This window comes from Chrysochloris asiatica, unplaced genomic scaffold (assembly GCF_000296735.1).
Source record: "Chrysochloris asiatica unplaced genomic scaffold, ChrAsi1.0 scaffold00019, whole genome shotgun sequence".
NCBI classification, from domain to species: Eukaryota; Metazoa; Chordata; class Mammalia; order Afrosoricida; family Chrysochloridae; genus Chrysochloris; species Chrysochloris asiatica.
The window spans coordinates 30,434,518-30,450,740 of record NW_006408537.1 but is presented as its reverse complement, the minus strand read 5'-3'; the positions used below and the strand labels follow the sequence as shown (position 1 = coordinate 30,450,740).

The window sequence follows — 16,223 nt, the reverse complement described above, 5'->3', positions numbered from 1 at the left end:
GCTGGTAGACTCCAACTGTCAATCTGTGGTTCAGAGTCAAGTGCTTGCTTATGCTACGAAGCAACCGCACGCCCAAGTATTGGCATAATAAGTAGCAAAATTTCAAAAAGTGTGCTGCCATGCCAGCATCAACCAAGAACTATGATAAAGTGGGAAGAGCAGCAGTAGAGAGAATTCAGAATGCAGTGGCTCTAGCAGTCCCTTCACCAGTGGTTTTAACTCCCCTGGATCTGTAAAGAACTGTAATGAGTGCTATAGTGCCTTCCATTTATAGTATGTTATGATTCAAAACACAGTAGAGACACTTTAATTTGATGACAGCAAACAGGAGGGAGGAAGGGGAGGATTTCCTTAAAAGGGGGACAATCATCACAAATATGAGGTAAAAACTGGTTCCATCTACATTGATAGCAGGGATACTGAGAAGAGAATATAAAGGTTGAATTCTAAAGGAACGCTCTATTTTCTCCTGCCGACCCAGCACGAGTCTCCTCTAGGTTCTTCAGGCAAGTAATTTGTTAGAGTTAACTTTTAACAATCTACCACTTAGCTTCCGCATGAAGTGTCTGTTTCTTAGAAGGGATAGAGCTCACTATTTCAAATTTATGCCACCAAGCATACAAGGTATCAAAAATCAACCTATTCAAAATATTTCAGATTATTTGAATACTGACCTTAAAACAAATTTTGTATTTTCTGTTTTGCCAGCTCCTGACTCTCCAGATACAATGATAGACTGACTCATCTTGAGCACCTTCATGTCTCGAAAAGCCTTATCAGCTATGGTCAAAACAACACGTTAATGGTAGGCAATATGTATTTACTACAAATGTACTAAATGATACAAATTTCGCTTAAAACTAAAGAGTATTTTGCTCCTAAGGAAAATGTAAATGTTTTACAGGTAATCAAATCTTTTATGAAAATCATTCAAAAGTCTTCAACATATTTCTAAAAGTGTTTTTTTGTTGTTGTTGTTGTTATCCTGGCAGCTGAGTAATACAAAATCCAAATAAACAACTCAGAGGTCTGTGGAGGAATAGCTCCGTATTATGAGCTGTGGCCCAGCACTCCCTAATACAGAGGGATAATAAAAATGCTCACTATGCATAACTAATGAAGTCCCCAGAGCAAAATTAGATGTAAGAAACCTAGCAACCAAAAATTCTGCTGGATAAAAATAATTATAATTGTGAAATAAAGCTATAAGGTGCTTTGTTTTGTTTTTTGTTTTCTGTTAAACTATCAAATCTAAACATCTCATAGAATTTGTAAGCGCTTCAAAGACAGGCCAAATTAGCTACTTTAAATTTCTGAGATCTGCTAATTTTAAAGACACACACACACACATTTATAACGCTAAGGCCTGTAAAAAATTAGTTTAACATCAAGTCAATTTTGACTTACAGCGACCCATAGAACAGAGCATAACTGCACCCTAGGGTTTCCAAGGCTGGAATCTTTATGGAGCTCTGGTAGGCGTAGAGGTTATAAATCGGGTTGCGAACCTTAAGGTCAACAGTTCGAAACTACCAGCTGCTCCGCGGGAGAAAGATGAGGCTTTCTGCTCCTGTAAAGATTTACAGCCTTGGAAACCCTGTACAGCGTCGCTATGGGTCAGAACCAACTCGATGGCACTTAACAACAACAACAACCACCTTTATGAAAGCAGATTGACATGCCTTTCTTCCACAGAGCGGCTGGTGGGTTCAAAACCATTGACCTTTCAATTAGCAATCAACCAATTAACCATTACACTACCAGGCTCCTTATGTATAAATAAGTGTCTTCGTTCAATACCGACAATACACTATAAAGTGTCTTCAGTAAATTTAAGATTAGACAAATACGTTGAACACAATTTAATTCCTTGTTTTGTAAAAGAGATCTATTAAGACAATTTTAATTCAAAACTAGTTCTTGACCAATTTGGCCCTATAAGGCAACTGTTTCTCTCATTTCAGAGATATACCAATCATAACAGAAAAGAAAGCTTTACAAATGGCTTTTCCTCTAAAGAAGTATAAACTACATGCAGGAATATATGCCCATCCTGTTGAAGCAACATATCAGCAACCTGTTCTACGTGTTTCTATGGAATCATTCTAAACATATTTTATTAGCAGTAAAAAGGCTAAAATTAAAAGCTGGTTTAGTAATGATCATCAGAGCTTCTTAGTGCAAGTCAACCTAATACTATCCTGCTAATAGCCCCATGGTCAGCCAAATCAGGAAATGAAGGTCAAAACAGGAATGAAGGGAAGGCCAAAAGAAACAGACTGCTTTTAGAACCAGGTGAAAATAAAACTGATGATCTTGTCTATAAATATTCATTTAATTCACAATAAAAAGTAAAAATTAAAAAAATCACAATTTTTTTAGAGTCTGACTCCAAATGATTATCTAACATCTTATACATATTTGCAGTCACTGGCTACCAGGGAGGGTAATTTCTAAGTCTTATCAAATAACTTCATCTTTCTGTGCCTCAGCGCTATAGTGCTTCAAAATGAGAGAAGGGCAGAAAGAGGCAAAGACAAACACTATTGTTTTCCTATGCTAATTCCAAGGAACATTAAGTTACACCACTATTACAATCCTTTAATTTTATGATGCAAGATAATGCAAGAGAGAAGGCTGAGTTAGCCTAATAACACAGTCTCAGGTGATGTCCTGGGTGACAGGGAAAGGTCTAGGCTTCAAAGCTGTAAAGGTCACATTTCAAATAGAGCAGCCCATGGTGAAGAGTCATAAGAACCATTAAGTCAGCTTTTATTATGTCCTGCTTTCAACTGGGTGGACACACCTATGAGGAAATAGGTACTGGCAAAGATAATGCATGACTCACCCATGAGTTGGCTACAAATGTATTCTTCTCCACCCTATGTATATGTTACTAACAATATTAATAAACCCGAAATGCATGCAGTTCCTCTAAAATATATATTCAAAAAAAAAACAAAACAAAACCCCAAACAAAGCAAATAACAATAACAACAAAAACCGAGTCAATCTCTATAAAGAAAGATTTAAAATGCAATTAAATTACATACCAATTGCAAAGACGTGAGGTGGCATTGTCCCAAGAGATTTCCCTTGATAAGACTTGATTGTTTCTGAAGTATATATTTTAGGTATGTCAAAGTATGGATTCACTGCAATCAGGATGTTGGCGACATATGTCTAAACAGGAAAAACAAACAAAATTTTTAAATTACTATTTTCATTTAAAACTAAATAAACTTCAGAGGAGAGTGAAATAAACCAAGAAGACGCAGCTAGAGAAGTAAAATACTGTATCTAGTCCTATACCTTCAGCCCTCCATATAACTAGGGGTGGTTAAGTGCACCGAGTTCATTCTGACTCACAGCAACCCTGTAAACAGTTTCCAAAGACTCTGTAGTTGGCAGTCTAGTGCTTATCTTACAGTAGTACCACAATATAACTAGTACTCTCAAATCTATATTTTTCAACTTTAAGTATTCCCTCATCTCTATAGGATCCATATTTCCCAAACTCTTTAATAAATATTTTTTTATCATCACCAACATCTCTCTGCCTTAAAGAAAAAATTCTCCACATCCTCTCCCAGGCTCACAGCATCACTACCAAGTCACCACAGTCTGAAACCTGAGTCTTTAGGCCTTATCTTGGTCCGTCTTCTTAGGTCTCTACTAAAATCTCTCAAATCTACTCCCCTAGTTGTTTTCCTTCAGCTCAGGTTTTGTTCATTTATATTCCTCAACTAGACTATTCACTTGCTCATAGGTTGTGAGCTGCTACTGAAGACTTTAATATAGCTCAAAAGATTCACTGGGTTCATCCACATCACTGAATGCCAAGAGGATTAATTTAGCTGTCTGGGTGATCACTTGGTCCCAGATGTCTGAAAAAAGGAACATACTAACTACTGCTTAAAAACACTGATGGAGATATCACGTGTGAGAGTGCTGCTCCAGGTTGAGCTCACACTCCGCAGCTGGTGGAGAGGTGGGGTCTTCAGGATCACGAGGACAGCCGGGCCCTAACCATGGCATCTCTGGGCTGTAGCTTTGTGGCCCCTGTAGCAGGAGGTTGATACAAAGTTTTGTATTGGCTCATAGCTGGCACCAGCAAGTGACATGCACTAAAGAAGATGTTATTGGATTGGGAGTCTGTGTTTCCTCCCACTGGTAAGGACACTCAATGGACTCTCAGCCCAGGACAATTGGGCTAAACTCAGTGGGATTATCCAGCTGCCCTCATCACCAACTACTATCTCTGGTCTGCTGTGCAGTTAGCCAACTTCTACCTGGTCCCCCTTCATGACAGGTTGGCTGTTGTCCAGTGTGTTGCTTCTACCAGTCCTGGAAGACACATCAGCTCTGAGCCTGCCTCGGTCCATTATTTCGGCCTTCCAACAATGCAGCTTTACCCTGGCATGGATCAGACCACCTCCTTGACACTTTCAGGGGGTTGGGTGGCTAGTCAGAACTCAATGGGGTTAGCACTTTTTACATATAAATGTAAACTGACTCCTTTTGAAATCACAAAATTCTTCATAATAGTTTTATATCTACTACACACACATGTATAACAGGCATTCCATATTTTGTCTTGATTTTGATTCAGTTTATACCCAAGTCCCAGCAAATGTTACTCCTCCCCACTCTGCATAAACAGCCCTAGTATAGATCCAGCTCTTTGGGGACCTCTCCAACCCTGTAAATGTTATTAAGATCTGAGCCCTGCAGAGTCAAGTAAGGCTAATTAGAAGATTATTGGGGCGAGTCACAATTTCTAGAGCTAGAAAGAAGCTTAGAGATCACCAAGTTCATTTTTATTTTATAAATGAGTACGAGCCCCACAAAATCAATATGACCTGTCACATCATGAGTTACTGGCAAAGTAAAAATATGAACCCAAGTTTCCTTGCTTTCTTCTGCCCAATGATCTTAACTTGAAGGTCAAATATATGTAATACTGCTGTTTTGGGTTCCAAGAACAAATTAACTTGGCTAAGTTACCACTTTGGGTCAACTCAAAAACAAAACAAAACAAAAAACGCTGATGGACTAAATATTTAGTGAGCAATTTAAGCTTGCTTTTAAATTTGTAGCGTAGTGGTTATGAATCGGGCTGCCAACCTCAAGGCGGGGGGGGTCAGCAGTTCGAAACTACCAACTGTTCCGCGGGAGAAAGATGAGGCGTTCTGCTCCCGTAAAGATTTACAGCCTCGAAAACCCTGTACAGGGTCACGATGAGTCGGAACCGACTCCACAGCACATAACAACAACAACAAGGAAATCAGAAAATGTGCCTATAGAATTTATAAAATCTCTTACTAAACATGAAAAAAAGTTGTGGTTTAATAATGTTGGCAAAATTAGTACATATAGTGTCATATTTTTATCTTTTCTGCTTCTATTTGTGGAAGGAAAATAATGTGTAAACTCTTGAGCTCTCAGAGTACAAATCTAAAGATTAAGAAATGTTCCCAAAGGTATTTCCTAGACTGGAGTAAAAATAAGAAATCCCAGATAATAATCTGTCTATGAGAGACGAAAGGAAAGTTGCAGAGATTTTAATAACCAATGTGAACATGAAATGTGGGTTAGCTATGATTTTATTCAAATCTAAAGGAGGCTGTAATAATTCTGATTAGTAGAAAATATAAAAATAACAAATTAAATTATAATTTTAAATCACCTCCTTTCCTTACATATATCATAGCAATAATGGCTACAGTTATAAATATCTGCTTTTTAATGTTTTTTATAACTAAAGGGATAATTGCCTGGAAAAAAAATGCATATCAACCATGGCTTCAATAAACTATAAAAACACTGGGTCTGTAAACAGAGTTCATGAGCACAGACAGCCACGATCGAACAGAAGTTATCTGCCAACTGCAGACATATGAATGGGAAGGAGCAAATGAAAACTAGGAGTAGCCCTAAAAACTCAATGATTCATTCAACATGATGCAGCCATTATGTATGAGAAACAAAAAATTATAACTTCCCAGAGAACCAGGTGATTTATTTTTTCCTATCAATTATGCAATTTAGCAATGACTTGTGAAAAAAGTGGACAACTACAGTTAATACTTAATATAAATTTTCAGTTATTAGTAGTCAAAGTTCAAAGTGTATTATTACTACAACACAGGAAACATTAAAAGACCAATGAAAACCACATGAATATTAATGCTTTGTATGTTCTTGTTGTTTAGTGCCATCGAGTCAGTTCTAACCCATAGAGAACCTGTATAGTTTCTATGGTTGTAAATCTTTGCAGGAGCAGAAAGCCTCATCTTTCTCCCACAGAGCAGCTAGTAGACTTGAACCATCAGCCTATGGATTCCCCATATGGAATCATTCCAACATTTTTTTAATATCTCAAATACAAATAAATTATAATCATTCTGTAAAATAAAAGTATTTCTAAACCTGAAAAATACATATTGAAACAATTAAAATTTGATCAAATAAAGAATAAAAAAGATCCCTCCACCATCACTAAGTGATACAAAACATATAAAAAAAAAAAAAAAAAAGACCAATTCTACTTGTTTCCTGGATAGCAAAGAATTAACACTCACTGTATTTATTCACTACAAATTAAATTATTGTAACAAAAACAACATTAAAAATTTCTATTATATCATATCAACAGATGCCATTAGTATACATCAGGTGCTCAATATGAATTTGCCAATCGAGTGAGTTTTACTTCTACATATTTTCTCTAATCAAGACTAGCCATATTTTAACCTAAATATACTTTTAAATTGATTTTGAAAAAATCAAGAAAACAAAACCTTAAAATTTTAAATAAACACACATGGAGGGCTTTAAAAAGTTCATGGGGAAATTCCATTATCGGTCAATTCCATTTTTTCCATGAAGACGTCAAGTAAACTCTTTTGGAAAAGACTACATTAGTCCTACTTGCCAGCTGTCACTACTTGGACAGATGGCAAAGACTAAAGGTAATTGAGTCAGAATCAAGTAAGTACAATTAGGCAAACTGATAGTGATATAAAAGATGAAGATTGTCATTTGATCTAGGAGGTGTCAAAGAAGCCAGGCATTTTCTTCGTTCAAAAATAATGAAGAGTCCCTCTTCATAACAGGAGAACTACCGGTGGATAATTTATCTATCTCTGGACAACAAAGGACTCTACTACTAGGTCATATTAGAATAAAATCTTGCACACTGCCAATGAATAATTACAATTACAGCATACTAGTCAAATAATTAAGGAGCTCTGGTAGCATAGTGGTTACAAATCGGGCTGTGAACCGCAAGGTCAGCAGTTCGAAACTACCAGCTGTTCCGTGGGAGAAAGATGAGGCTTTCTGCTCCGGTAAAGATTTACAGCCTTGGAAACCCTGTACAGGGTCGCTATGAGTCGGAACCGACTCCATGGCACATGACAACAACAACAACAGTTAAATATTTATTTGAATCATTTGGTATAAACCCTGATTATTTACACTAAAGCATTCTTTCTCATTTTTTAATACTTTGGATTTTAAAGGATATCTGGAGTTTACTGAAATATTGTAACTATTTAGGTTCAGCACTTCTGTGTTCTTGCTATTTCCTCATATTCTGACTGCATTCTAATCTGTATTTTACCTTTATTCAAACTTTTTATTTCAATATCTTTGTGCTTTAAATTCTCTGTAAAACACTGTAGAAAGTGAATTTATTAAACAGGATACTGAAAGAAGAAAAAAAATCAACATCCAAAATTATTTTTATGTTTTTAATATAATCAAACTGGATTTTTCCTTTTTTTGTTTTTTTAATATGAAGGTGATGTTCTGAACTCATTTCCATTCCACAAATATTTATTGAATTTCTACTAGGTGTCAGACAAGTTCTGAGTTAGAGGTGTAAATGACGATAAAATTCCTAGTCCTCAGGGCGCACACACTGTCCAGCAGGTTCAGAGCCGTGTGGGGTTACCTGTTAGAAAATCCTCAGTTCAAAACAGCCAAACACGTACAATTAAAAAAAAAAAAAAAACACCTCACAAAAACTTAAGTCATAGGTAAAATACTTACATAAATTCTGTCTTTACTATACCGAACTTTGATATTATGGAGCAGTGTGGCTTCATTTAAATACATTAGTGAACCTAAGAAATAAAAATTTGCAAAATATTAGATATTTGGGGAAAAAGAATAAATAATACTATCTTAAACCAAAATTACTTTGACCTATGCTAAAATTCAGCTGCAAGGTTAGATTTAACTCAATCTTTTGAAAGCTCTGGTACAAGTAAACCTCAGAAATTGTTTTAATATATTTCCAGTTCACAAAGTTGTTACTCTAATATTTTTAAACAATTAACGTCCAACTGAAGAACTCACCTGATGAAGGACACCATCATTCTGAAACTAATCCAGTGTGAAACTCAGAATTTTGCAGATAAAACTCAAAAGATAAAAGTTTAGAATCGTAAGGGACTGTTCCATCATTTTGCCAGAGTCCCTCAAAACTGATATGATGAGAAATTACAAACATCTTAACTCAAGATATACAGCTAACTCTTGGTATGATGTTGTAGGATCAGCACTGGGCTGTGACCTATAAGGTTGGCTGTTCAAACCCACCAGATGCTCCTTGGAAACCCTATACAGGGTCACTATATGTCAGAATCAATTCAACAGCACATAACAACAACAACTGCAAATCAGGATGGTGTGGTGAGGTGCCATCAAATCAATTTCTATCCATAGTAACCCATCGTGACAGAAGAATTGTTCCATAGGGTTTTCTAGGCTGTAATCTTTACCATAGCAGATTGGCAGTTCTTTCTTCCATGGACACATTGGGTGAGTTTGAACCACCAGTGTTATAGTTAGCAGTGGAGCTCTTAACCTTTGTGCTACCAAGACTCCTTAGAATCAGAATAGATACCGTGTTTTCCTGACATCTGTTGTACTAATAAGCCAAAGTTGACTCCCAATCTCTTTTTCTAGACCTCCAATATCCTGTTAAGTATAGAATGCTATTTCTGTTCTTCTGGAGTACTGGTGTGGCACTATGGAATAAGCACTGGACTGCTAACTGCAAGGTTGGTGGTTCAAACCCACCAGCTGCTGCTCAAAAACCTTATACAGGGTCACTGTCTGAGTCCAAATGGACTTAACAGCACTTAACAATACTTACATGCTAATTAAATAAAACCATGACTCTTTCCAACACCCTTTTTGCTGTTATTAGCACCATCATTTTTTTTTTCAGTCATACAGATTGCAAACCTTAGTCAATACTCAGACCATCTTTCTTCTCTTCCTTTCTAATAATTTTTCAAGTTTTCATACCATATAATAATAAAGCAAAGCACAGTTTCGGCTCATCACTGGTGTTCATTATCTGAATCTCTGAAATGTCTGTCCTTTGTTTCCATTGCCACAATTCTGGTTTAGGTCTCATTACCGCCTTTGTGATCACAGTGATCTCTGAATGACCTTAGTCTCTCTCATCCATCCAATCTGACACATTAACTAAACTATGCTGTTGTTAATTGCTGCCTAGTCGGATCCCAATTCATGGCAACCCCACGTGTCACACAGCGTAGAACTGTTCATAGAGTTTTCTTGGATGTAATTTTTACAGAAGCCATTGGCCAGACCTTTCTTCCACAGAGCCTCTGCTTTTGCGAAATGTCGTTGAGTTGATTCAGACCCACAGCACCCTGAGTAGGGTTTCCATGGAGCAGCTGGTGAGTTTGAACTGCCTACCTTGCAGTTCAAACAGACCTTGAAGCCTAGTGCATTATCCTACAGCGCCACATCAGAACTCCACAGAACCTCTTTGCGAACCTTTCAGTTAGCATCCACTCATAAATCACTTATATCATTCAGGCTCTGAAACCTAATTAAATCTCTCCTGCTCAAAAGCATCAATGTCCAAAGCCCATATTCAAGTCTGACACTCAAAGTCCTTAATAAACCAAACCTGGAGTAAACTGACCTTTCTATAATTTTCCAAAATTCAATTCAATATGTTGTAAGTAGCAGACAGTCTAAACTATTCACCAAACCCAAAAATCATTCACATATTGCTTTCAGCCGGAAACATCCTCTACATCTCTTTTGCTGTTGTTAGGTGTCTCCAAGTTGGTTCCGACTCATAGTGACCCTATACACAACAACAAAACACTGCAGGCTCCTGTGCCAGCCTCACAATCATTGCTGGGTTTCAGCCCATAGTTGCTGCCATTTCAAATATTATGATCACGCCCCCATTTTTTCCCTTCCTCAATACTAATCTCTTCTTTGTGTTTTTCTTTATACTGACTATCATATACCGTCAATATTATCATGATATTTTTGCATATCTGATTTGGGTTAAAAATACATGACTCATTTCTATGTGATCCTCCACTGCAAATGCATAGTACTCAACACCCAGTTCAACACCTAACTGATGCTGTTAAACAGGAACCTCTTGCTATACTTATCTCATTCATAGTGCAGCTAGTTCACTTTCCAAGGGAACATGCCTCACTGCTTTCTTATATCACTTAAAACAGAATAAAACAGAAGTGGGTAAAACCTCAGAACAGATGAATGGCAGCTCTCCCTTGTAAGGAAGAACAATGAGAGGAGATAGGCAGGTTTGGGTTTTATTTCCCTCCCTTTCTACATGCCTGTGTCTCTGTGTCTCCCACTCTCATCCCCTAAGAGCCCGAGTCTACATGTTGCCTTTCCCTGATGCAAAGCCTGCACTACTCCCCCGTGTCTCACCTGCCACTGTACGATAGATATCCAATCTCACATGACACTTCCCTTGTAAAGTTAATCACAGAAACCTACACTGGTGTGTGAACGGCTGCTACTTTCCTTTCTTCACTTCCTTCCACACTCACCACTTGCCTTCTTTGGGGTTTCTGTTAACTACACCACACAAATCTCTTAGCTCGTGACCTATCTGCCAATGACCAAAATCATTTACATGATTGATCTTCCCCTTAAATCATGCTACTCAGCATACTCTATTTTCATGAAGACATGGAAAAGGAAAATCTGTATGCCGTTTGGTTTGTTAGACTGGTTAATGGTAGTTCTTGGTTGCCCACACCTCCTTGAGTTATGAGTATAGGAATGTTCACCTGAGCCTGAGCTTCCTGCTCACCTAGTTCCCTCCTAGTAGCCAACCTAAGGATGACTTGGTTTGCCTAGTTACATGCAACCTTGCATACACACATTTTGCATTTTATGCCTAATTACTCACAGATTTTATCAAACTCAAAAGAATCTAAAAATTTTTAATTTTTAAATAAGATGAATCATAAAAAGCTCATAGAAAAATGGAATTAAAAGATAATTAATGATTTTCAACAGCTTTTTGAAACCCCCTCATATAAATAATGAACAGAGTTGGTTTCTATAAGCACAGTCAGTTGTTGTTGTTAAGTGCCATCGAGTCGGGTCCGACCCATAGCGACCCTGTGCAGGGTTTCCGAGGGTGTAAATCCTTACAGGAGTAGAAAGCCTCATCTTTCTCCCGCGGAGCAGCTGGTAATTTTGAACCGCTGACCTTAAGTTCGCAGCCCGATTCGTAACCACTACGCTACCAGAGCTCCTTAAGCACAGTCAGTAGTACTTTGTAATAATAATATAATTCCAACACCTGAAAATTTCTAATGAAGACTTCAAAAAGTTACTGAGAAGGTCATAACAAGGTATCACTTCCCTGTTAAATTTGAGGATCTGACTAGAGAAATAGATGAGCATCACTAGGGTAGTAGTACCTCACCTCAGACACTGTCAGAAGGAGGGACACCCAGTGGCAGGGGCTGGCACCACAGAGGGAAGAGTTGTCATGGCAGGATTGGTGTCACCAGTCTGATAACTCATCACCCCACCCCTACCCACCAGTCAGGGTGTGGTCAGGTGGACCACGAGGATGGTCTCTGCCTTGGCCAGTGGGAGAGGGGAGAAGCTGTAGGGAGATGGGTGGGGGGAGTAGGTGTGTGCACCAGAAGTTATCACACTGGATGATACTGTTTAAGAACATACTTATCCATTACAGTTCTAATTCACTGAAACAACAACAAAAAGGAACTCACAAACAGATTTAACACAGCAGATATCAATTTTACCATTTTATACTGTCTTTGAAGGAGCTCTGGTAGCGTAGTGGTTACGAATCGGGCTGCAAACCGCAAGGTCAGCAGTTCGAAACTACCAGCTGTTCTGCGGGAGAAAGATGAGGCTTTCTGCTCCCATAAATATTTACAGCTTCGGAAATCCTGTACAGGGTCGCTATGAGTCGGAACCGACTCCACGGCACATAACAACAACAACATACCATCTTTGAAGTCATTCTATTACTGAAAAAGAAATTGAATCAGGCAACTTTTAGAATCCTTTCCAAATTTTGTAGTCTATACCATATTAGTCTCAACTGTTACCCTTACACAACTGTTACCCTTACAGATAACCTGTTAGCAGTTGAGACTAATGTGGTATAGAAAGAGGAACTCTAGTGGTGCAACAGTTAAATATTTGCTGCGAACTCAAAAGTCGGCAGCTCAAACCCACCAGCCACTCTGCAAGAGAAAATGTGGTTGATGATTTCAAACCCTTGCCTCATCACTAGGTCTCCTTCTACCTAGTAATAACATCTAACACTGAGAGCCTATGAGATATCAGGAACTGTGCTAAGCATTTAAAAAATATCACTTCAAAGCATGCATCATATATATTATTACTCATATTTTACAGCTAAGAAGCTCAAAGAGAAGAGATAAATTGTCCATGGAAACTCTGTTCCTAATAGCACAGCCAGAAGTGGACCTCAGATATGCATGACTGCCACCACCCCACTACCTCCATTCACATATGAGAGGGGAGAATTAACAAGGTTACTTACTCTGAACTCCAGAGAAAATCAACAAGGGACAAACTTACTCCTTTCTCTTAACTTTTTCTTAAATAGAGCATTTCTAATATCAGATACCATTTAAAAATGCATGAAAACTTGACATGATTCCTGAATATTGCCCCACCACACACAAAAAATGAAAACTGATTACTGCTTTATCTAGAAAAATATATAGTGTTATTTCCACTACACATGCTGAGATCATTATTTCTAACTCAAATTAATGTTGCATTTTAATATGTTTAATGATTAATATAATATTCAACTAGTAATTAAGACATAATTTTGGGGGTTTAAGTTTAGTTACTTCAAACAGTGACATACAGTGCCTCTACTGACTTAACTTTCTAATTACTGAACCATATGTATGACTATAATCTCTTGATTCTAGTTGTAGTTCAAATTAATTCTTTCAAATCAGTTAATAAGGGTTCATTAGCTAAATTATTAAAGTAATTGTTACCAGTCACCACTTTTATCCAATTAAAAAAAAAAAACTCTAAAAAGGATATTTAAGGTAACTTTTCACCAAAATGCAAATGTGAGGCAATAATAAATTTAGAACTCTTGAATTTCTCCATTCACATGAACCTTATGTCAAAAACCTGTATTTCTTCTGAAGTTGTCTAGTGTATCTAGTAATGTAACCACTAATTTAGAACAATTTTCTTTTCTATACTGAGAAATAATTTTAGCTTGATACTTACAGTTATCTTCCACATCCTTTTTGCTGTCCTCTTCTGCAGGAAACACTTGATTTATAACAGCCAAAAATGTCTAACAAACAAAACAAAAACTCACTAAGACAGAGGCTTATAAAAAATAAGAATAATAAAGGAGCTTAATTGGTTGTATACAGTGTAATAATGGCAATAACATACTCTTTATTAAAATGCAATTAGTTACTAGTATTTAGCAAGTCACTAACCCTAAAACAGAGTAAATTTACAAAAATGCATTATCCACTGTTACCCTGAACCTGAATCAATAATGGAAAAAAGTAATTAAGAATCCTAGGCTCTAACATTTAGAGTGGAGTAAAAGAAGTATCTTAATATTCAGTTTATATAAGTAAACTATATAAAACTAATAATCTTATTTAAAAAATAAAAAGTTTAATGTTTATACATGATATACATCAGTTTTACTGCTTTAATAAAAGGATAATGTAACATTCAATCATCCAGTTATAACTACAGAACAGACTATTTTTTTCTTTAATGACATTGAGTAAAACATATACAGAAATATAAATAGTAACCAAAAAAAATTGGTCCAAAACACTACAGATTCCCCCTTCCAAGACTAAGGCTCAATGGGAATACATGCTCTGATTGGTGACCACGTTCGTCACCGATAAGGGAAAGTAAGGGAAAAACAGCAATGAAGCTGCAAGCTAAGCCCTACAATGTTCAATAGACTTCTGTGAACCCGGGTGGAGACCAGTGTGGCAAGACCTGGGAACTCTTGGGCCCAGAGTCAGTGACATAGCCACAGAGGACTAGAGTGGAGAGGACTAGAGCTGATAAGAAGAGAGGGCATATGCACAAGAACACCCACACTTGCAGATAATACCCACTTAACCTGGCTTCAATGACTGGATGATCAGAACTCAACTAGAGGAAGGAAGAGGAATAAAAGAGTAATCGGATACCATTTGATGAACCTGACCTACACCTATGGATGCAGTAGCTCAAAAGAGGGAACAAATCTTTACAGCGAGGATCATTCTCACCCCTTCCATACACAAAGTAGACAGGGATGGGCAACTTGAACACTGGCTACCCAAAATGGGTGGGGGAGGGCTGTACAAAGGCAAGAAGTTACTGGCTTACAAGCTTTCAAGAGGGAACATAGATTCAGAGGGCATGAAGGAAGATAGAATCTCCACTTAGTATACAATCTGTCTAGGCAGGGTTGATGAAATGAAATGCAGGTGGGTCTCTTGTGATACAATAGTGAATAATTGTTATCAGGACTGATTATGAAGGTTGGAAATGTAAAGGTAGACATTTTGTAGCAAGGAGGGGAGTAATAAACTTTTCAGCCTAGGAGCGGAGGTCCCTGGGATCATCAAGGGAAAATATCGGAGAGTGGGACCCTACCCAGAGAAGGAGTGATGCCTGAGATGGAGGCAGAGATGATGACGTGGAGAGATGGAGCAGTTGGGGACTTTAGACACAGAGAGGGAGAAGGGCTGTGTGCTGACGACCGGGGGGAAGGCTTGTAGTGTATACCATGTGGTTGGTTGACGATGCATGGAGGGAATTGTAACCACGGCAATGAAATGATATACGACAGGAAGAATGTAAAACTAATGTTCTCCCCCATGTAAATTATCACATAATTGACAATAAAACATTAAAAAAAACAAAAAACTACAGATTCCCATGAGTAAAAACTAATGATCCATTCAATAATACATTTTATCAATTAAAAGTTCTGGTTGACACTCTAGAATTAAGAAGATGTCTTCGTGTAAGAGAGAAAAAACTGTCTCAAGTTGCATCTAGAGAAAATTGAATTTTATCCATGTCATTTTAATGCTGTTGTTGTTAAATGTCATCAAGTCAGTTCCAACTCATAGCAACCCATTCAATAGGGTTTGCAAGAGCAGCTTGCAGGTTTCAACCACTGATCTTGTGGTTAGCAATCCAGTGCTTATCCTATAGTGCCACACCAGGAACCCTGATGTTGTTGTTAAACGCCATAGAGTCGGTTCCATCCCATAGGGACCCTGTATAGGCTTTCTGAGCAGCAGCTCGTGAACTTAAACCTCCGGCCTTGAAGATTAAACTGACTTTGCAGTCCAGTCCATTAACCCACAGCGCTACACCAGGGCTCCAGGAACTCTGATACCTATAAATTGATATTTGGCAAAAAATTACAATTTCTCTTGTGAGGTAAGTTTTCATACCCGTCAAATAAAGCTCTAAAAAAACAGTTCACTTAAAAGTATTATTTATAAATCTATAAAAGCAATATAGGAGTACTTGTGCGTCACTGTAGGATAAGCCCATTTGAAATGCAAGGTCAGTAGTTCAAACCCACCAGCCACTTCTCAGAAAGTCTATGCAGGGTTGCTATGAGTCAGAGCCAACTCACTGGCACTTAACAACAACAGCGAAAGCAATGTAAGACAGGACTATTGCTGTTTGGAGTCCTGGTTAGGCATTAAGGGTTAATGAACTCAACTGCAAGGTCAGTTTGAATTGCAAGGTTGGTGGTTCAAGCCACCAGCCACTTCTTGGAAACCCTACAGGGTCATTATGGGTCAGATCCGACTCAACAACAACAACTGCTGTTTACTGAATAAAATCCAGGCTGC

General features: G+C 37.7%; 1 protein-coding gene across 2 annotated transcripts in view; it reads right to left on the bottom strand.

Annotated features, from left to right (window-relative positions):
* Positions 1 to 16,223, bottom strand: part of MYO6 (myosin VI) — a 108,353-nt gene that overhangs the window by 83,797 nt on the left and 8,333 nt on the right. For both annotated transcript variants that reach the window (XM_006835764.1, XM_006835765.1), the window contains exons 2-5: positions 13,603 to 13,672; positions 8,059 to 8,132; positions 3,054 to 3,183; positions 675 to 780 (exon numbers count right to left, since the gene is read on the bottom strand). In XM_006835764.1, the coding sequence (XP_006835827.1) occupies positions 675 to 780; positions 3,054 to 3,183; positions 8,059 to 8,132; positions 13,603 to 13,672 (380 nt within the window). The remainder of the gene's footprint in view (positions 1 to 674; positions 781 to 3,053; positions 3,184 to 8,058; positions 8,133 to 13,602; positions 13,673 to 16,223) is intronic.